The sequence below is a fragment of the Scaptodrosophila lebanonensis genome, unplaced genomic scaffold (genome assembly GCF_003285725.1).
Source record: "Scaptodrosophila lebanonensis strain 11010-0011.00,11010-0021.00 unplaced genomic scaffold, SlebRS2 tig00000024-arrow-pilon, whole genome shotgun sequence".
NCBI lineage: Eukaryota > Metazoa > Arthropoda > Insecta > Diptera > Drosophilidae > Scaptodrosophila > Scaptodrosophila lebanonensis.
The window spans coordinates 8,109,822-8,132,695 of NW_022060538.1; the positions used below are offsets into that span (position 1 = coordinate 8,109,822).

The 22,874-nt window shown below is 39.1% G+C and overlaps 1 protein-coding gene across 1 annotated transcript in view; it reads left to right on the forward strand.

Annotated features, from left to right (window-relative positions):
* The window catches only part of LOC115621479 (tyrosine-protein phosphatase 99A), a 200,864-nt gene that overhangs the window by 58,189 nt on the left and 119,801 nt on the right, over positions 1 to 22,874 (forward strand). The window contains exons 2-4 of the mRNA XM_030515138.1: positions 14,114 to 14,283; positions 19,295 to 19,421; positions 19,883 to 20,006. Of these exons, the coding sequence (XP_030370998.1) occupies positions 14,114 to 14,283; positions 19,295 to 19,421; positions 19,883 to 20,006 (421 nt within the window). The remainder of the gene's footprint in view (positions 1 to 14,113; positions 14,284 to 19,294; positions 19,422 to 19,882; positions 20,007 to 22,874) is intronic.

Genomic DNA, 22,874 nt, shown 5'->3' on the forward strand with positions numbered 1-22,874 from the left:
TAAATTTTGTTGCGCCGCATTCTGTTGACATATTTATCTAGACGTTTGGCTGCTTACTAAAAATGTATTTCATGCCACGATTCCCAACGCCCAACTCGGGTGCGCTTCGAATGGTTCGGCTTTTGTTTTTGGACGCAATGATTAATTAAAACTTGTGCTCTCCACTCTGCTCTCTAGCTGCTGTTGTTGCTGTTGTTGTTTTTTGGGGACCATCGCCATCAACAGAGAGACAAACATGTTTCGTTTTTTCCACGCAGCTTTTAAACAAATTACGCAGCTCGACAGCCCGCAACCCGCAGACACTTTTGTGACGTCCTTTTGCCGCACAGCCAACGGGACAACGGTCCTTTTTGTCAAAGCCTGGCTAGCTGTACTAACATTATCCCTCTCCAGACATCGCCGTGAACATTTTGGGCTAATGTGCCGCACTGTCTGTCAAATCCGCTTTTGTTACTGTTGTTGTTGTTGTTGGTGGTGGTGGTGGTGCGTGTCGCACATGCGTGGCTGAATGCAGCCAGTGATGGATTTAGACTTATTAGACACTCGCTGCTGGTGTGAAAATTATACGTCAGTGTGTGGGTGTGGATGTGGGTGTGGGTGTGGACGGGTGTGTAAACATGCCGCTTAATGAGAAAAGAACTTACTTGTTATTTGAGTTTGCTCTTGGCGGTCCCGAACTCCTAAGTTTCAGTTTCCTATGCAGGCAGGTGAATCCAAACACGCACACAGGATTGTGGGCAGGTGGTTGGTGGGCGGTTGGTGTGGCAGACATGTAAACAAAATGAAAAGTTAGTGTGTGGTTGTGTGTTTGTTAATGAGAGTGAGCGCATTGTAATTACTTTTGGACTTGGTTTTTATTTGTTGCTGTCTGACATTCCACAATTAGACATTTGTGTTATTGAAATTCAAATGGCAATCAAATTAATTTGAAATGCATTCAATAAATGAGCAAATAAATCTGTAAATTGGCTGTTGAATGCAATTAAAGGAAAAAAGCAATTTATAATTAAAAATCTTATCAGATAATATTCAATCTATTTGCTAGCCTGCACTGCTGATGAAAATCGTAAAGCAAACCAGAAAATTTAAATTCGTGAAAATAACTATGTAATGTAATTTAAAACTACAAAAAAAACGCACACTTATCTGATAAGAGTGTTTGGTTACACACTCTCAGCAATTCAGCCAGTTCAGAAATGAAATCAATTATTTTTATTGGCATTCCAAGCGAGTGAAACAAGTATTTAAATTACGATTATCATTGTTGGGCCATTCGTTCTGGGCGTAGACGCTCTATAATCCGTCACTTCGACTTACCACACTTACCACTAATTGGACTTAATTTATTCGTATATATATATCACTTGTGGTGTATATCTTCCCTTCAACAATTATACAGAAAATATTCAATTTTGTTGTTTCGTTTCCAAAAAAAATTATGGACAAGCGAAACAAATGCAAGGAATAACTTCATGTTTATAATTAATGTAATATTTCGCTACATAAAATGTTTCAAATTTTCACATTTTAGGAAACGCAAGTCCAAACAAATAAGCAAAAAAAAATGCGAATGCGAAAATAATTGAATATTTGCAAATTATTAGACAAATTTTTAATTTTTTCAGTGTAATAGAAAACTCAAATTGAAAAAAAAATGACAAAATTAATATGAAATATTCCTAAAGTATCACATATCACACGAATGAATGAAAAACTTAATTTTGTGTAGACTCTTTAGATTACGTTTTTTAATTAAATCCAATCATATTTGAAATAAAAAGTTATATTAGTGCCACACAATAAAAGCAGAGAAGCCATGCGCTTTTTATTTAAATAGACCGCAGCTATCATATTGCTCCAATAGTTCAAATAAGAAAAAAAAACAAAAAAAACGTCATGATAGGCATTGATATCCATACTGCGTGCGGCAGGAAGTTATTTAAACTGCCAAACCAGCATCTATAAGAAAATAGCAAACTTTAAGTTGCAATCGCCACAGATCGTTTAAGCCGCGATTCCAATTCCCAAGCACTCCTCTTGTACTTGAAAGATCGGTGCAGACTGTGTTTATTAAGATGTGCACAATCAATGCCTGACTGTCTTCAATGAAGTATTGCAATGGGAATTTTTCTACATACAGTCTTTTAGCCCTTCGCTCCTTTAACAATTGCTCCAATTACGTATAAAATAATATGTTAAAAGCCAAATAAGTTAGAAACAGAATATACCCGTACATTTTTGAGTGACAGCTGGCATTACTCATTATTATTATGTATGTATGTGGGTGTATTATCATACCAAGTTTGATAATAATTATTGAAGCCGTCAATGGCACTCATGGCAACTTTTTAATTGCTATTGTTTCGCATGCCATGGAAAAAGGTGTAAAATAACAAAAAGTATAAAAGTAAAATCCACGCACGCAATGCTTCTCATCATAAAATATGAAACCATGGAAATTCAATCAATAAACACAGCTGCCAAAAGCACGGAATAATTAATAGCACATGCCCTCAAAAATAAACATAAAAAGAATAATTAAGAATAATAGCAAGCAATTACAAAAATTCAAAAAACGAAATATATGAAATGTACTTAATTAATATAAATTTAAATTGGGTTTGCATTAAAGCGCAGCTACTAATATGAAAGGAAACGGATCGCACAGAGGCACCCGGTAGCGCTAATCAAGGCCAAACGAAGCCAAATTAGTTCAAGGTAGCTGGGTAGCATTAAAAATCATGGCGACAGAATATTTGAAATATCATAAAAAATGATTATGCAAATTATCGGAAGGCGAGTGCTGCTGCTGTCGTTGCTCAGATAGCCAAGCACCAGGACCAACTTAATGGCCGCAGGCGAAGGACAGGAAAGGTAACAAGGCAATGCCAGCACCGCTAATTACTTTCACATTATGCAGGCTATTTAGCTTTAATTACGCTGAAGGCGAGGCCCGACACCAGCAACGAGTCGCAAAGAGCAGCCAAACACATGAGCTCTTCACAAACACACATTTACATACACACATACTAGTATATATATATATATATATATATATATATATATATGTATGTATTTATATATGTAGGGGAGATATGCAAAGCAAATAGGAAAACAAAAATTGTGCGCAAAGTTGCCAGACAAAGTAGCAACAACATTTTAGCCTTTCGTTTTTCACCTTTTTGTGCCACTCTCCACAAATGTGCGATGCTCATGTTGCCAATGCCTGGCCGTGCATATGTGCAGCAATTTCTCTTTGAGCCCCACTACGTGTGGTGTAGGGGTGGGGTAGGGGGCTGGATGCTCATGTGGAGTACGCCATGCTGCGATAATTTGTGTTGCCAGCCACTCACTGTGTCAGTGTGCCTCCACACACACACACACACACCGACACATACCGACACACACACTAAGCCTATAAAGTTTGCATACACTTTAGGGAATTATAGCCTTTTAATGATTTACTTCAACTTGTTCAACAGCATTCCACCTCAAATGTGCAATAAAGAATAAATGCTATGATGTGTTTGTGTTTTTTTATACCTATTCTTCGCGGGTTGGAAAAGAATGTCTTGCTCTAACAGTTCATGTTTACCTTCGAAACAAAGTTAAATTGAAATCAAATGGTGGTAAAGCCATTAAATAATGTTCTTCTTTCCTGCTCTTAAAAGCATATCAATCGTTTTACTTACAATCTTGTAGCAGATAAAAGGAATCATCTTTAATCGCTAAAAATATTTATCAACAAGATGAGGAAAATCCATCTCATCATGTCCGTCCGTAACTCTATCCGTATCCGGGTATAGTATCCGGGAGACCCCTTGAGTACAGAATATGAAATAGAAGCAGCTTACTTTTCGGGGGGAACTTCTTGCTCATCTGCTTCTGAACGCATTTCTTTAAAACAAAGTAAATATGTAGTACTTTTCGAATCGTATATCATTAAATGTTGTTTACGATTTGTTTCTACAAATCGAAGAGCTTCATTTATTCTGTATATAGTATAGTATATTTGAACCGAATTCGAAATAAAAACACCTTTTCCTTGGATGGTTTTAAATGTTGAATTGATTTTTAATCTCAACAAAGTACTACTAATATTTAATTTTTCGTAAACTTTTCTTAAGGGTCCATCAACTCAAGTGGCATTTACTTAGGCACTTGCAATCGTACAATGTTCAGAAATTATTGAAGGATATTCATTTTTTGCTTCTCAGTTTTAAATTTTTAATTTATTAACTAAACTGCATAATCAAACACTCGATTACACGCTCGAGTTTGTAAGCAAAGGCATTGATGGCGCGTTTTTTCTATTAAACATTGCCGAAAATTCGTAAGATCCCATTTCTATTATGAATGTAATTGGCCATCTCTGTAGTAATCTGTTGAAATTTAAATTGCGCTTGCAATTATTAGTTTACTTGAAGACTTTCCGATGTAATCTTCTTTTTGTTTTAACTTCTATCAATACTCTATAGCCAAACATTCCTGTTCTTAATTTAAAGTGTATTCACTTTTTTTAATTCTCAATTCCTAACCAAGAAGTCGGCACACGCAGCATCTGTGATGTTTAATTCCATTGTACCTTTTTGGCTTATGAGTAGTTAAAAGAAACTACTCCATGATTGTCTCCATGTTTGTATTGCTTCAATTAAATTATATATCTCGAGCATCCTTCGTTAACTGTCATTGAAAAATGTGGCATTATGAATTATCTATAAGGCATCACTTATGCAGTCAAGGTTGGCCGAGCCCGAGCAAAGGTAACTTTCGATTTTCAATACGAGTGTGTATTGTGTATTTGTTGACTGAACACTTTTGGCGGTCAGTATGTGCATATCCATAACTTAATCATGGCTCTTATGCTCGTATCTACTGAAGGACGTTGTGGGTGCACATCATGTTGAAAATACCACGACCAGCTTCCGGGCATGGACGACAATTGGTTTTTCTTCTTTTTTTTTTGCCCGCCAAATTGTGCCACACGCCGCCACAAGGGAAATTGCGGCATGATCGGTTGGTGGGTTCTGTGTGTGCACACCTGTGTTTGCCTGCTGATGCCTACTGCACGCCTCCTTTAACTAGTCCCACTCCAACGCTTTATTTGCATTTTAATATGCCTTACTTATATATTTTCATAGGTATGGCTGCACATTGTTGTAGGTATATTGTGTTCATATTTACTCTTTTAAGCCGTATTTGTGTAATGAAATGGAAGGGCTTACCGCTGGTCTTCAACAATTTGGTCGTGTGGGGGCACCAGTTGTATACAAGTAGACACGTTGAAGTTAAACGAAATTGAAACAGACACGCACACACTTACTCCAGAGAGTGGGCTGTCAGCTTCCCTTCAAAACGATGTCAGCCAAATTGACGGATCCTCTTTATTGGCTGCCGCATTTCGAAGACATTTTCATAAACGCAAATCTTCAAGTTGCCGAATACCTTGCAGCCGCACCTATTTTAAACGATAAAGAGTGAGTAGGGGGAAAAAGGAAGGAGGGCTTCACCCACGCAGACAAAAGCTCAATCATATTTCACATTCGCCACTTGTCAGCTTTTATCTCATTTTCAACATCGGCGGCTGTGCGTACATTATACTCGTCCTCGCATATGTAATGCGTTATATGTGTGCTGTGTGTGTTTGTGTCAGTCGTTGTCATAATTTCATTATTTGCTGCGCTCAGGCATAAAAAAGGGATATTTTGCGAGTTGCTGCTGTCACCCTGTCGCCTGTCCCTTTTCGGCCAACCACCACCGAAGTTGAAAGACAGTCAGGCGGACAGACAAAAGGACAAACGGCGAAGTCTATTCAAGCAGCCAGACTTGTCAGGCAGTCCCCCCCACACACACACACACACAGGCCAAACGCGCATCCTTTTCAACTGTCTGCCACGTGCCTTAAGTTATGCGTATGTGAGTCTCTCTGTGTATTTGTGCAGCAATATATATTCGGGGGAAAAAAAAACGAAAAATAAATAAATAAGAAACAAAGGGCAAACGAGAGCAGCTTCAATTTTAATTGGATAATTACTCATCCACTTTAATCGAAGTTGAAATTTATGTCTGCCGCGTAAGCGACTTGTACGCGGAATGGCAAATTTATGCGCAACTCTGTGAAGGACGCGCGCGCAAACAAAAAAACAAACAAAATAGGGACTGGCAGACAGCAGTCGTTCATATCCCTTACGGCCATGCTCAAAAGTGGCAGTTAATGATACTTAAGCAGCACCAAAGACATGAACATGGCTGAAATGATGAAATGCATTTAACCAACAGCCAGCAGCAGGAAATGAGGGCAAGAGGAGATTGAAAACCACAATGCACTGCTGGCCAAAGTGAAGAAACAGTCAAGCTCTTCGCAAATGGACTTCGAGTTATGAATGCAGTTTTAGAGAAGAAAATATATGAAACGGTTTTAGTTTAGCAATTTGAGTAAATCTTACTTATTTATTTGTAAATTAATTGTCTATTTTTAGGCCAAAATTTTAATTTTTCTATTCATTTTAAATTGACAAACTTCTTCAAAGCGCTAAAACATATTGATATACTGCTACGGCTTTATTTTATAATCGTATACATATAATAATAATATTATAAAGTAGACATTTTTTAACTGAAACAAAACTCAATTCACATCGATTCAAAATCTTTCACTCATTAAGGGGATCATCTTTAAAAGGTCGGCGTTTCATATTTTTCTCTAATTTCTATCGAATTTAAAATTAGGATTTCTAGGTCAACCATCGAAAAACACCTGTCCTCTCTTATAGTTCATATTTTTATATAGCTAACTAAATCCTTAAAAATGGCCATGTTTCTCAACATTATTATTGAATTTATAAATTGCATTTACTTGTATAGTATATAATTGAAGAAAATATAATTGAAGGAATTTTTAATTCATAAATTACATTTAAAGTATGTGTATTTAAAGCGCTAATTAAATTCCAAATACTTCAATGGGGCAAAAAAGGATCCTTCCCACACCTACAATCATTCCACATTCCATTACTTGTTGAATTCAGTTGAATTAAGTCCACAAAACTTACTTAAGATATCTTTTCTCATGCAATAAAAGGCAATTCAGTTTTCAAAAATTAATTTCATCACAGACCCGCTTGACTGTTTGTGTGTTAAGCCGATTTCTCGGGATTGTTTGTGTGTATATATGAATGCGATACTCGAGGCAAGTACTGTTCATGTATGTGCCGATCGAGGCAATTGTAAGCCGGCAGCAGCGTTTACTCTACACTGAGCATCAAGTGCTGTCAGCGATGCAACGCCATCTTCAATACTGGACTCTGTACGAGTACAACTTTAAGGCAATCAATGCAGCTGCCGTCATAGACAACAATAATGGCAGGCACTTTACGCAATTTACCAAACAATTTCCAACAATTTCTCTTTGGCGCTAAAGCTGACAGTAGGCGCTCAGATACACACACACACACACTCGCACGAGTATATATTTGGGCCCAGAGCCATTGCCATTGCCATTGCCATTGCCGTACATTCGCAATGCAATGCACCCCATTTCCGTTGATATTGATGTTGCCAGTACCATGGGTTGGCTTCGTATAAAAGCGATTACCAGGCACTGCCGTTGCAGGCGCAGGGGAGGGAAGGCGAACACACCAAATTGTATGGCAATGATTTCTAAATAGCAGCCCCCAAATTGCACGCTTCACTCCACGCAGCGCCATAAAACGACGCAACTTGTTGGTTGCACGCACAAAAGCAGAATCCATTCAAACAGCAGTCGAAAAGCGGAATGGAAAAATAGGAGAAAAGGGGAGCTGCAACGAAAATTGAAAGCTTGACAGCAAAGCCCCCGAACAGAGAAAGGGTTAAGTGGCAAAGTGCAAGTGCAACAGCAACAACAAAGGCAACGAAATTAAAGCCAAGATTCGGTTAAAGACCAGAGGCATCGGAGATTTACCCAACTCTTGACTTAGTTTTGAGCTCGCACTAATAATCCATAATGCGATTATATTACTACGCCACAACTCAATCGCATGTGATAATTGTCACCTTTGGAGCACAAAGGGACTTCATCACTACTGCTGTCATTTTGCCAATCAAAAAACATTTATTCAACCAAAATAAAGAATCTTTTGCCTTATAAGGAACAATAAGACTACATAGTGTAGATTGTATAAGACGTACATTCAAAATTGGTTACCTCTAGCTTCTATAGCTCCAGACATTTATTAACTAAGTAATGGCAGGCGAATACTGAAACAATTCTCGTAAAACTATTCTTTCTTAGTGTCATGGCATTTTAAGTTTGATTAAAAATCTCTATATCTTCACAATATCATGTGAACAGTTTTGCAATCCTCTTAGCAAACCCCCTCATGACTTAAATTAAACTTGCAGTGGATTTGTTGTTAACATTGTTTCCAAAAACTAATTTTTGAACAGCATTGATATGAAAAATCGAACAATTACGAACTATTTTTAGATTGGGTGACTAAGCCCATTATATTCGATTATTTTGAATTTCCACTCAACAGGTTACTGCCATCGGAATGTTACAAAACAATTTGAAAGAGTTGAAATGCTTTTCATGCGGAAGCCATTTGTACATTGAAAAGCCAGCTAATATAAATGGCGAGTACCATTTCTTGTAAACAAGCCCATAAAATCAGCTTTAAAGCCCTCCAGTTTAAAATCGCATATACTTGTAGTTTCGTATGGTTTGCTCAAATCACGCTCACGTGCCGGTCATTTAAGCCGTAACGCACATAACACTAGCTGACCCACAACTAACTGCAGGCCATGACAGGCGTTAGCTGTTACATTTGTAGTTGTTGGTGTTGCTGGTGCTGCTGGTGTTGTTGATGTTGTTGTTGTTGAACTAATGTCACTTGCAGCCACAATCCCCTGAGTGCATTTCCGGTTAGTCGAACGATTTGCTTTGGTTACGCTTGGCTGAAATGGCACTGATGGCTCGTCCCTCTACGAATTGGCCAAGCAATGCTTTCGAAGCCCAATTGACGCGATGACGCGTGCGGCTGCCAATAAATGGCAATAATGTGCAACTTGTAAGCACAAGGCAATAAAACGTGCGTGGCTAATCAGCAAAAGTAACAGTGGAATATTTGTATTTTTTTTTTTTTTTTTTGAACCATCGACCATGAATTTCTGTCTCTAGTTGAGTGGCGCAGTGGTGCAGAAATTTAATTTTCATATTTTTACGCTCAGGCGGGCTTCTTGTTCTTGTTGCCAATTTAAGAGTGAAACCATTTCAAATACACAGACAGGCGGATGGGGCATAGGCAGGCAGACATGATGGCAGACACGATGCCAGCCACATTGCCATGACAGCCGCCGAGGATGGCACGCGAGCCTTTATATCGGCTGCCTTTTGTCGAATTGCTTGTTGATTAGAATCAACATAAATAAAATTAATTGTTGCCGGGTCGGCCGGTCGGCCGGTCGGCAGGTCGGTTAGTCGATTGTTTGATTGCTCAGGCGACTCATTGTTCTCGCCATCGCCAGGGTTGCAAATCGCTGCCACTTGCATTCAATTTGCTTATTAGCTCAAGCCCAACCACAAACAAAAAAAAAAAAAAAAAAAGAAACAAGCATACAGCCAATTGCAATATTTCGGGGTTGTTTTCGCCATTCATAGTCCTGAGCTAATTTTCCTGTTGCCCAACTTGCGACTCCCATGGGCCCATGGGCCATTGCAGCCCAAATAATTATAATTTATTTATGCTGCCCGTCGGTCCGTCCATCTGCCTGACTGCATAATGTGGCGATTCCCTTTAATTGGCACAACGCTCAACTACTGCTGCCGCCATATCTATGCGATTTCATTTGATCAAATCGCATGGAAACCAACATGAACTGAACTACAACATGTCGAAGGCCACACTGGGAAAGCTTTCAAAGTTAAATGCATAGATCTATGAGCAGACCCCCAAAATCGCCACATAAATTGACACAATTGTTTCCCGAACTTTATGAAATCGCCATGCGCCATTTCGCCATGCGACATGCAAGTTCGTAGACATCGCTGCCAGAATGGACTGCCATCGAACAGGCTAAGGGGGCTACAAGGCTGCAAGGGTATTGGAAACGGGGACGGCGCCGGCGTCGAGATTTTGCATCGAAAAATGATCAGGAAATTAAACTCTCGTTGCTCATCAGCATGCGGCTAGCATAAAATGCAAAAATGCCACGCCCCCAAGCCACACGCCCGTCCTGGCCATATCGTACAGTGCAGCTACAACTACAGCTACAGCTACAGATGCGTACGTATTTGGCGTCAAAAGCCATAAATTACACAAAACTGGCCACGAGGAGCAGCAAAGCGCAAAGGCACACGGATGCGCGACCAAAAGAGAACCGCAATCGTTAGAGCACGCACTGGACACGAGTCCCCATTGAGCCCAGCATTTCGCCAATTCTGACCAGCTCTGGTCCTCGTTGGGGCCCAGGATCCAGGCCCAAGCCCAGTCTCGGGCCTAGGCCGAGGCCCGAGGCGAGTTTATAATATGCAAAATACGCGTTGCGGTGGACAAGCAAAATGTTCGGCTCGAGGACAGCACAAGCGCTCAGTTGACAGCTGTAGTGGACATGAAGTGATAGTTTTCGTAGACGACACAACTATACATATATGTGGGGCAGGAATATTAGAAATGTAAAATGGAGGCCAACATTGTGTGTACATAACAAACTGTAAATACATACAAACAAGTGTGAGCACTGGATTATTTTGTACATAACTTGATTTTAATATGGCATACATTCATTATTCAATACAAAGTATTCTAAATGTACCAATCTTATAGAAAATAAAAGAGTATAGGCATTCTTAAAAGACAAAAATCGGTCCACAAGTATTATTCAGTACTTTAAGCTTCCAAAACGTACGTAGTTGAATTAACTATTTTTTATTTAACATAAGCATTTTGCAGGCTCAGCCAAGTGGCATGTTTTTGAGAGTAAATTCAAAGTGTTTGGCAGCCTAAGAACTTTTGGCTTGGTTATAAAACTATGGCGTTCAATTCAAAAACATCTTTTTGATGTTAGAAGCTCAATATTGATGACAACCCTAGCAAAAGCTGTAAGTAGGACGATCTGTACCTTTTCATTAAAAAGATAGTACTGGGTGCTAGAACAGAGTTCATCTCGATATCTTTTACATTTATCGGTATATCTTATAAAACATACTACACGATTATTGCTTCACATAATAAGTGAATACTACACAAATAATAGACGACACTTTTCTCAGTCTTCTACACATTTGAAGAATAATCCTTACATACGCGTATCGAACATATTTACTTTAATTTATTTAGTTACGAACTTTATTTGATAAGGGTATTTAGAAAAGCCAAATAAATTACTGCCTCCCCAAATCCATATCTTGTGCATAATAAACTGATAAATTAATATAAATATGAGGAAATAGTTGCCAACAAGAAGAATTTGATATTTTTTAACTTTCTACCTACAACAACCCAACAAATCTTTCGGGAGAACTGATTGCTCTTTTCATAGCTATATACATTTTTCAACCAATTGATTAGAATGAGCCGAATCTGCATTCTTTTCTTTTAAATTTCAGAGTAAAAACTCCGCATCAGTCGTGATTTTTAACAATTTTAAGTAAAAGCAAAAGGGCGCACAAATTTAGGCAAGCAACAAAAGCAGCATGTTTACTACAGTTTTGAATTTATGATTGTAGATAGACTGTACTACCGTTCGATTGGCACAAGTCAATCAAAAATAATACTATATAGTTAGAGAAAGGGCTTGAATTTCAGCCCAGCTAGTATTACTAGTTGCTGTTTAAAGTAGACTTCGGTGGGTCTGCACTGCACTGCAACTGCTACTGAAGAAGCTGTCAGGCTGCTGCCACTCTCTACTGCCTGCTGCCTTGGTGCAATGGTTGCCTGGCCACCACCTCACATACTCGTATCTATGGTAGCTCTATGGGAAGCTTAGCCAAAACATTATTGTTAAGAAAGGGCCTGACCTACCTCCTCCCAAAACAGCTGGCATTGCAAACAGCGGCTCACAGCTTTTTTCGTGCAGGGGTTTTACAACTCTAGCAGATTAATGCGCACTAATGTCAACATTTTTTGAATGTAGATTTGTAGTTATTTACTTAGGATAAATCTATTGCTTCATCCTTCAAAAAAAAAGGGATTGCATTAAATTCTTACAAAACAAGTCCACAGTTTGTTTCGTGCTATTTCGAAAATTAATTATTTTTCTTCAATCCTAATTTACAGCCTGTTAAAGAATTGCTTTTCACTATATTTACTATAGTTTTTACGAAAATTCTAAACAACTTTTTTATGGCTACAAATGGGTCACCATACGACTTATAAACGCTTCGAACGCATAAATCGGATGGGGCGATAAGTGTCGAAATTCTTCATTGCATTAGGAATTTAGCTTCCATTTCAGCGCGACTATCATCTGAGGCTTTATGCTTTTCTAATTCGATCGATAATCAGCATCAAAATCATTTTCATTTATGTCTTCAACAACCCACTTGTAAACATTTTCAAAATTTAAGCGTAAATGATGCACTTTTTCTTGAATTAAACAAATAAATAAATAGTGTATCTACATGTATTTCACTGAGTTTCTAACGAAGAATTACAAATTAAACTCGGTTGAACATGACTAGCATAATTGGCTTTTTCTTGCCCAGAGACTGCAAAGTATTTGCAAACCCATTCCCAAAAATACTTTCTAACGTGAACTTGTGGGGAATGAAAAAAAACTTGAAATAATAATTTTGTAATGCATGTAACTCAACCAACCACACATTCCTAAATGTTTGCCCTGTATAGTACATATACTTGTACAAGTATATGTAAGTATCTCGCTTCATCATATCTGCAGTCGAGCCCCCAGCGTGCCATCCGAAGATGCATTGCATTTTTGAATTGCAATCACGAACGGGAATGGCTGTTGCAGCTGCAGCTTCGGAATGCTGACTGCCCTGACTACCCATTAAGCCAGCTCAGACTAGAAGAGACCAGAAAGCAGACTCTGGCATCGGGTGCTTCAAATATTTTTTGGCAACGGCAAATTGCATGCAAGCTGATTGCTGCTGTTATTGCCACTAGTTGCCCTTGCTGTTGCCATGTTCGGTAGTATTTTGATTTGCTTTTTTTTTTTGTGTGTGTGTGTGTTGTGTTTGTTTTTTGCAGCATGATTTCTCAATTCGTTGCAGCTGACTGGAGTGGACTGGACAGACACTCTCCTGTGTTCTGGCAGCCAAGTCATGTTAATGCTTATTACCAACACTTGGACACTCACTAATTTATGCACAGAGACTCAGAGACATGCAGCCAAAGCCGCTTAGTTGGGCATGCAAAACGACGATGACGACGACAACAAGGACGATGGCGACTAACGAACAGTTTGGCCTACTGCCAGTAGACATTGCATGCTGGCCAGTGTTGTCAATCGATTTGTTGTTTTTATAATTTTAATTGAAGCAACGCCTGGATTGGTCTGGCCTGCGAAGTGGATGGAAACTGGCACACAAATTTCAACTAGCACGAAACCCAAAATGCATTTTTGGCAATTTCCTAAACAAATATTGGAGCAAAGGATCAAAAGGTTGTGTGTGTGCGAGTGTGTGTGTGTGTGTGTGTGTGTGCTTGTATGCACACCTACCTGGTTAACTGGCCAACTGGCGTCGACTTGTGGCCGCCGGTGCAGCAACGAATACTTTTGGGCATAAAATTGCTTTTACAGTACAACGCTTACCATGTGAAGGAGTGTAAGAGCTTACATATAAATTTGTATATGTTTATGTGTGTGTGTGTGTGTGTGTGTGTGTGTGAGTATTTGTTGGGGGCTTTGTATTTTCGGCAAACATGTTATGTAATTAAAATGCCTTCTAGACATTTTCCAACAAAATGTTTGGTCGGCTACTGCCAGCAACTGCTTCCACAACGTTTTTCCTTTCTTTCTGCCTTTTGTGTGCCAAAAATATTTCTGGCCAAAATAACTTAAGCATCTTTTGTGCAGTCAACGTCTGCGCTTGAACTTTTAATGGCCTGCCCTAAATGTTTCTCACACACTGATCTAACTCTTGCTTGCTATCGCATCTCTCTACTTGCAGACGTCACAAATCTGGACTACGTGAAGGTGAATGCGGAGGCGGGTAAGAATGTGACGATACCATGTCCGGGCGTTACGGAGCACTCGCTGGTCGACACTCTGGTGTGGAAAACGGCGTCGACGACAATCGCACAGTTTGCCAATCGGATACCGCTGCTACACAGCCCTAGGGTGAGTACGACTCCAAGTTCAATTTTCATGCCTAATTAGCTTGCAAATGGCTTGAAATTTGCGGCCGGAGGCTAATCAAAGCGTTATGAAGTGTGATAATAAAAGTTTTTTACTGCAGGTAGCAACAGTTAGAATTTAATTTCACTTAAGCTAGAATTTATTGCAAGAAATACTCGTATTTTATATGTTTATTTCATGTTGAGTTCACTTTTCGCTAGCATTCATGTAGCTTAATCGCAATTGACTGCAACAATCAATCCACACACACCAGCCGTAGAGTGGAGGCTTCGAAGCGCACTTTCTCTTGTCCTTGTTCTAGCCCACCTTGTAAGCACACTTCATATCCTTAGACGACAGCTAATCGAACATGTCATGCGCCATGTAACGAGTGGGCATCAGGTGGTTGCTTTTCAAGTCCCTTAGGATGTGGACTTCTTCTCTCAACGAATGGTTCCTTGGAAGTGCCATTGTCTGAGGTATTGACAATGATGGCTTCACAGCCTGCTTAACGTCAGTTTGACAACTGCGGCATTAGCTCTTCACCAGCTCAGGATGAAGATTAATATTTATGCTTGTAATTATAGAAACTATAATCACAATCACATCATCGCCTTGACTCTCATAGCTTTTATAAATATTAATTAAGAGTGCGGTTTCAACAATAATTATTTCTTTCCTTTTCATATTTATTTATATTTTAATAAGAACAGCCTAGAGCTCAGCTTTGGTGTACAAGTATTTAGTTATCAAAAAATATATCAAATCAAATATAAATATCCATTGTAGGGATCTGTAAAGAATCTTGTTTAAATATTATTAAACAGCCTGAGCCCATTGATAGATCGAATTCATTCTCTGAATTCTAAAAGGCTTTGCACACTTATTTTTATGCCAATTTCTTTGTGAATACACTGGCCAACCCACTTATTCTTTAATCAGTTCCAATCTTTCTGCAGAAATCTGTACACAAATCTTTTGAAGCAGAGTTCCCGTAGGGCAACCCATTGAACGTCGTATTAGAATTCATTTAAAATTTTCATATTACTGCACTTTATGGTTTTTATGGCGGCTGCACTGAAGTGCCCGAAAAAATAATGCCCAGCACCCGCCAAACGCCAACTACGAGTACAACAGCAGCAACAACAAGGAGAACGAGGACCTTCAGGGGAATAGGAACGGCTCACAATGCAGGAGTTCAAAAGTGCGCGCCATCGCAAAAAAGAAGCTGTTAAAATAATTGATAGCCAGTTACAAGGCGGCATTTTGAACTCGTCGAAAGTGAGAGAGAGTGGAAAAGAAAGTCACAAGAACTAAGTGGCCACCAGTGGGTGCTGTCTGGAAGACTGTGCCTAACTAGCGGCAGCAAGTGCGCCAATATATTTTTAATGTTTGATAGTTCCATACTAAAATAAATGGGGGAGGGGAGGCGTCGCAAAATATTTTCAAGTGGCTGCCACTTGCCATAGAAACTACGACTTTCTAGTTGATGGTAGATTGTGAATGGTGGGCTTGTTTAAACGCACACAGGGGCCCATTGAAAGAATGGCGAACAAAATGATGAAGTTGTTTGTTGTTGGTGTGTGAGAGAGAGAGAGAGAGAGTAAGGTGATGGGGGCGGGGCAGGGGGCAGGGAGTGGCAGGAGAAAGTTCTTGCGCACGATGGCCCGCTGCTTGGCAATCAAAGTAGCTCATGCCGTTTAGCAGCCGTTGCCGTGCTATGTGCTAAATGGCAAACTGGGACACTTCGTTGGCTAACTGGATGGCTGGCCAACAGGATGGCTGCTTGGATAGCTGAGCATTCCGGCTCATATTTCTAATATGGCTTTTTGCTTTTCTTCAAAACGCGCGACCATGTCTGCAGCGTTTACTTTATGCTGGCTATTATGTGTATTAAAAGTTTTGCACCTTGGCGCCCTCGTACATTTTATAACTACTACTAAAGAACGCACACACGCACACACACATAAACACATACATACATACATACAGCCTCCTCCTGGCTTGTCGTCGCACGTATGCGGCCATTAAGTTTTGTTTTATGTGCAACGCTAAAATGATTCATGCCCTACGGCATCTAAGTGCTCAGAACTTTTACAGGCTTAGATCCTGGCCCCAACTAACGGCCAACTGGGAACATTTCACATGATTTGTTATGTCTACCTCAAAAAGAAGAAAGCATGCAAATCAAGACAACCCACTCCCAAGCGTCCCCTCGCTCTAACCCCATCCGTTTGTAAAATAATCTGAAGAGCAAAATTTAGTAAAAGTCACTCACATGTAAGAAATTTCATTTCGTGTGTGTAATTAAAATTTACTCGCAAATTGCCAGTTGCCGAAAAATTTCACAACAGATTGAAATTCTGCACTAAAGAATTGCCCAAATATTTTTACTGTGTGCTAATGTTAAATAAAATGCAATCGAGCATCAATATTGCATAGATATGGCCATAAACATTAGATTGAGGAGGACTAGGCCTGTTGTGGTATTGCGGGGCCATATGTGGTTGGCCCGACTGCAAATTTGTAACATTTCTGACTATTTTCGTATGCCAAACAGACATGCATACAGCTTGCAGTTAAATTTGCACACATAGACACAGATTGCTGAGTAAATAATTTCGGCTAGCAACTGAAACTTGAAATATGCTGGCCAGCGAGGACAAGACGAGAAGTTGTTGTAAAGTTGAAGAGAAAGAAAGACGAATTAAGGAGAAGACATATGAACTGTACTGAAAAAGCGAATATTCAAGAACTCAAAAATAATTATGAATTGCAAAAGAATGTGTGCTTGCGACCAAACGAATAACGAAGGCACATAAATTAAATATCGTTAATGTACGTCACGGAGAAAGATATGGATAGACAGAGATGAGCTGACAGATATGGCCAGATAGAGGGTATATTTTATTAAGCCTTCTCCAAGCTATATTTTCCCAGCTTTTACACAGTTGTGCCTTATTCAACATTAAATACTTGTAAGTAGTGAACAAGTGTCAGTATTAAGTAACTGTAGTCATCACAGAATTATACTCTGTTTCCAGCGAAAGTTTTTATAAATATTGGCTTAACCAAGTAGCAGTGCCTTCCTTTAACATTACTCTTCAAACTGCCCTTGATGCACACAAATGTATGTATTAGAGATCTCGGCAGAATTTTGATTAAATTACAATTACACCAAAGAATGAAGGCAATGTGCAAAAATCTAACAAACATTCCATGGCCAGCATTCGGGTTTGTTGACGCAACTGTTTGTATTGCTTTACCTTGACTTCACACGAAACACCAAAGCCCTATTACATTTACTTGAACAAACTCAAATACAAAGGCAGTTAGTTGTACACAATACTATATATTCCCATTTATACATATACTGGTGGGTGCATTTAAAATTGGAGAGAGCCGGACGGCTAAACAGCTTGCATTTCAAAATTGCATGCAATCATAAGAGTGTTCCACACCAACAACAAAAGGCATTGAGGCTTGCAAACCAAACTACCGAACGACCGAACGACCAAATGACAGACAAAGCGACTGACCAACTAACTGACTGGCCCTGCATTTAAATAACACAAAAACCCAACAAATCTAAAAGCCATTTACAGAAATTTGCACGCAAAACCCCAAACTCAATTATGAACACAAAAAGATTTCAGGCCAACTGCGGCAAAATGGCTAAACAAAAGCCAAACAGAAAAGAAATAAACCCAACAAAAAAAGCAAACAAAAACAAAAATAAAACAAATTTTCCATGTCCAGGAGAAAGTTTCGCCTACAAATTGTCGTCAGAGTCAAATGTTGGCTATGTCCTGCACCGTGCATTGTTGCATTTCCTCATTGGGCAACAACATGGGAAGAGAGTAACTGAGCAGGCCACTTTGAGAGCAATCTGTGGAACTTGTCTTCACAAATGCTATTACCACCAGAGACAGCCAGACAGCCAGACAGACAGACCGTTGACCAACACTCTGCACTCATCTACTTGTCCTTTGTGTTACAAACTTTTGAAGCCTAAAGTAGAAACTCATGTTCCCCAAATTGTTGTCTTTGCTGTCAGCCTCTCTCCATTGCCTGTCTTTTGGTTTTAGCAGTTTTGCCAATTTAGCTGTTATGTTAATTGTAAATGTCGACTAAGGCAAGACGTGAGAAGTCGCTTATACCAGATACTTGTATATAGAAGTTATTTTGTCATTAATAAGGTGGCCACTTTCTGAATTAAATCACAGTTTCGATCGGACCTTCGGTGATCAAACTATAAATTTGGTTTAGCAATTGAAATTTTTCTAAGTTTAAAACAAAACTTTTGATTTGTTCTTTGTTAGATGCCTATTTGTGTGTCGAAAATACAGTGATGCTTTGTGATAAGTCCGCTTCCAGTTAAGCAAATATCTTGCCATTATTACGGAAAGTCTGCAAAGGATGTCCAGAATTTAGTCTATTTCAAAAGTGTTTACATTTACCTGCCAAATTTAGAAGCAAAGATTTTAAAATATTTAATAATAAAGTATGCATAAATCCGTAGTGGCTTGGAAAAAAGAGCAACGAACACATTGTAGAGAAATTAATTCCCCTGTCTAAAACAAATAACTATTATTCACGAAAATTCATGATGATAACAGCTGTTTATTTGGCTGCACAGGAATAATTTAAGTATTTGAATATTTTGTTGTTTCTTTTTTTAACTCAGAGTATATATGAAGCATAAAAAGATATTAATTAGTTTTTATTAACGCATGAAAATTAAGCAGTCTTATGGTAACATTTCTACACAGATCTAAAGAATTTTTTCAGTCTCCCATAACTGGCCCAGAATTTCATTTTAACTGAAAAAAGCTTGCTTTATTCCATGAGTCCGTGTTGCAAACAGAATAGCTAAAACATTAAACTTTTAAACAAATTATAAATAAATTTTATGATTCCGAACATAAAGGTTTCATGGACATTTCGTGTAAATAAAACATAGCTCAACAATAGTTCAGCAGGATTTATTTTATATTTATTTGTGCTCTTACAGATTCAACTTTTATCGGACAATTTTGGTTTGCAATTCTCGCCGGCCTTGGCAAGCGACACATCCGAGTACATCTGTTTGGTCAACGATCGGCATATACCGGAAGCTATAGTCGATCTGTTGGTGCAGGGTAAGTCTGACTTTAAATTACGCGCATTCATTAACAATTATTCCGAAATTTCGATTGCGACCCAATTGAGTTTTATCTTACCATGCTTTATTTCAATTACACAACCGTCAACGGCAGGCCAAAATACATTACGCATACGTCAAGTTGGCCGGGACGTTGAGTCCTTTCCGTTGCGTTACGTTCTCTGACTTGTTTCTTTAATGAAACGCATAACTACTTTAATGATTTTTCCCGTTTCCTTCCTCGGCACTGGCGTTGATTTCATTTACAGATACATTTTGTTGATTTTCGCACGGTTTTCATTAAGCTTTTGTTTTTCTTCTTTTTTTCGCTTTATTTCTTCTTTTGCTTCGTTGCAAGCAACATGATTTTCATTCCGATTTTACTGATAACTGGTAGTTTTTCTCATCCGCGCTTTTTCGGCGTCCTGCTTATTTCTTTCATTCTTTCTTCATCTGCAGATGTGCCTGATCCACCGGAGCGTCCTTTGTTGATAAGTTTCACGTCACGCTCTGTGAATTTATCCTGGGCGCATTCGCAGCATCCGCGAAATGCACCCGTGACGCATTTCATTATTGAAACACGGTAAGTGTTGTGATAGAAAGAAAGAGAGAGTGTCTGAGAGGGAGAGAGAGTAACAGAGATGGGAAAAGTGGGTTGCCCTCCATTGTTTTATGTTGATGAGCTGTATGTATAGTTGTATTCATGTACCTGTGTGTGCGTGTTCTTGTGTGTGTGTGTGTGCGTGCGTGGTGAGTGAGGATGACCTCAATGCGCTAATGAATTAGCGAGTTCAATGAGAGCACGCAGCCTCGCTGCACATCATCATAAGTGCGTATAAACAGAAAGAAAAGACTCCTGCTCCAGCCGATGTGTCTTGGCCAGTAGCGGCGAACTCGCATTCTAGGCCGACTCGCCAGTATCTTTGAAATGAAAATGAATGCCAACATGATTTCAATTAAAAACGCGCGTTTATTGCTTTCCGTTCGGCGCATTGAAAACATTTCCCTGCCCAGCTGCAGGAAGTGGTCGAACATTCCCGCCAGTCTTTCGTGCCCTGTCTTTAATTAATATGTAAAACAATAACGCATTGCCACTGCCAATGCATCTAGAGATGAACCACAAATAGAAACAGCAAGATAATGTATCGAACAACATCGATGACCAAGGTATTGAACAAATAGATACCTATCGAAAGTTTTCGCTGGTGGACAAAAATATTAATACTAACTTCATATAATGTTGTTGTTTCTACTGAGAATATTTTCATATAATGTTTTTGTTTCTAGTGAGAATATTTTAGTTGGTAAGATTGTAAAATATAATTAAACGCTGGAAGTGTAAATCGTATTCGAACTTTTCAATCACAAGTTTATTGCACAGTTGCAATATTCAAGTAGAATTTGGTAGAATTTTGGTATGCAGAATATAAGTATTATCCTTATAATATAATACTAATTATATTATAAAAATTTAAATGTTGATTAAATAATGCACGATGCGTTTAAATATTAATTTTATAATAATAATATTTATCATCAATGAAAAACCCTTAACAAATTGAACTCAGTTCCATTTTAAGGCAAAATAATGCGCCACGATAATGATTTTCTGGTCGTCTTTGTAGTTGTAGTTTTTTTGGCTGCTGTGTAGCTTTTCTTTAATGCAAACTATTCAATGGGTTTAGGAAACTATTACTTGATATTTATTTATTTAGTAAATCAACAAATAGTGCTGTCGATACAAATACAAAAACTATGATTTATGTTATAGTATAATATTATGAAATAAAAGAAAGATATTTAATAATACAACGTTATAATTTTAACTTAAAAGATAAGAAAGCCTAAGAAAAAACTATGCAATAACGTCTACTAATGCCTCCGACCCGTTGGGGGAAATTGATTTGCCATTTGGCCAGCTATGCCCCGAATCACAGCCATATGTGGTCACAGACATTATCGACCTAACAGGCTAAAAAATATAGTAAGTCCAGAAGGAAAAGTAATTCTACTTAATTATGCATAAAGAGAAAAAGTAAAAGGGAAATCTCCAACCCGGTGGGGGAAAATTTGAAAGCCAGTCCGGCAAGCTATGCATATGTGTTCACATGATCTGGTACACAGAAAGTTTTTGGGGCATTCAATGAAAACAAAACTAAACTGAAAATAATTTTGAAATGTTCATACGGCCATGCTAACTGCCGATGAGTATCTCACTATATTTATTTTTTTAATTGACATCTCTAGGCGGCATTAAAGCCGAGGCCGTAACAGCACGCACTTCACTTGTGCTCCATTTAAATAGAAAAGAAAAGCACACACACAGCCAGCACACACTTGAGGGCAGACAAAGCCGTTTAACTGCAGTTCTGTTAAAACGCATGACTGTGCGTGTGCGTGTGTGTGTGTGTGTGTTAAGTCGGGCAGGCATTGCACGGCTGTACGGCTATTTTCCGAATAACTTGAACTCAATGTGGGGTATGAAATAAAAACGCTGCAACGCCCGTTGACGTTGCATACAAAGACGGGAGGCAACGAGAACGAAAAACACCAAAAAGCGAAACTTTTTCAATAAATTTCCATCAGCTGCAGCAATGCCGAGCTATAGCTCGGCAGTGGCAAGCACGATGAAAAGCATAGAGAGGGATGGCAGGCAGTCAAGCGCAGGACGGTTAAGATACTGAGGCACAGTGCAATCGATGACAGGCAGCTGAAAACCAAAGCCTGCGGTGCATTTATGCAAAATAAGAAATAACTATACGAGCACACACACATTCGCACACCTAGTAGGGGGGATAATGTGCAGGGCATAAAACGTAGCATATATTTCGGGGCTTGCGCCCAATGCCCAAAATGAACTAGCGACGCGCTGCATTTTATGTAAATTTATATCGAGCCGTTGTCGCTCTGTCTTCACTCTCGCCCACCCTCTGCTCGCCCCCACATACCCCATACCCACTGCAGAGGCATCCGCCCTTTATTTACATTTTCGCTTGATTCGGTTTATTTGCGCGTGTGCATACAAGAATGTATGCAAAGACATGGCAGTGTGGGTGTGTGTGTGTGTGTGTCGGTGTGTCGATGTGTGTTTGTTTGGGAGCATGTATGGCTGAGTGCGTCGCTTAAGTCGGCACACTTGTCCAACATATCGCATAGAAATCGAAAAAGCAACAATGAAGACAACACCATGCTTATGTTGGATTTACGCCTGCAAATGAAATGGAAATGTAAATGCAATTGAAATAAGTTGAACCGGCGTACATTCCCCGCCCTTGGGGAGTAGCGAGGGAGGCCTCTAGAATATACATTCGTGTAGAGCCCCTAAACTAAGGGCAATGAGATCCCCCAAAGTAAGTGCCACAGCGAGTGCCAACGCATTAAGTCAGCCATAAATTGTGGCGCTCAACTGTTGCGCATTAAACGAAGGTAGATAAGAACACACACACACATG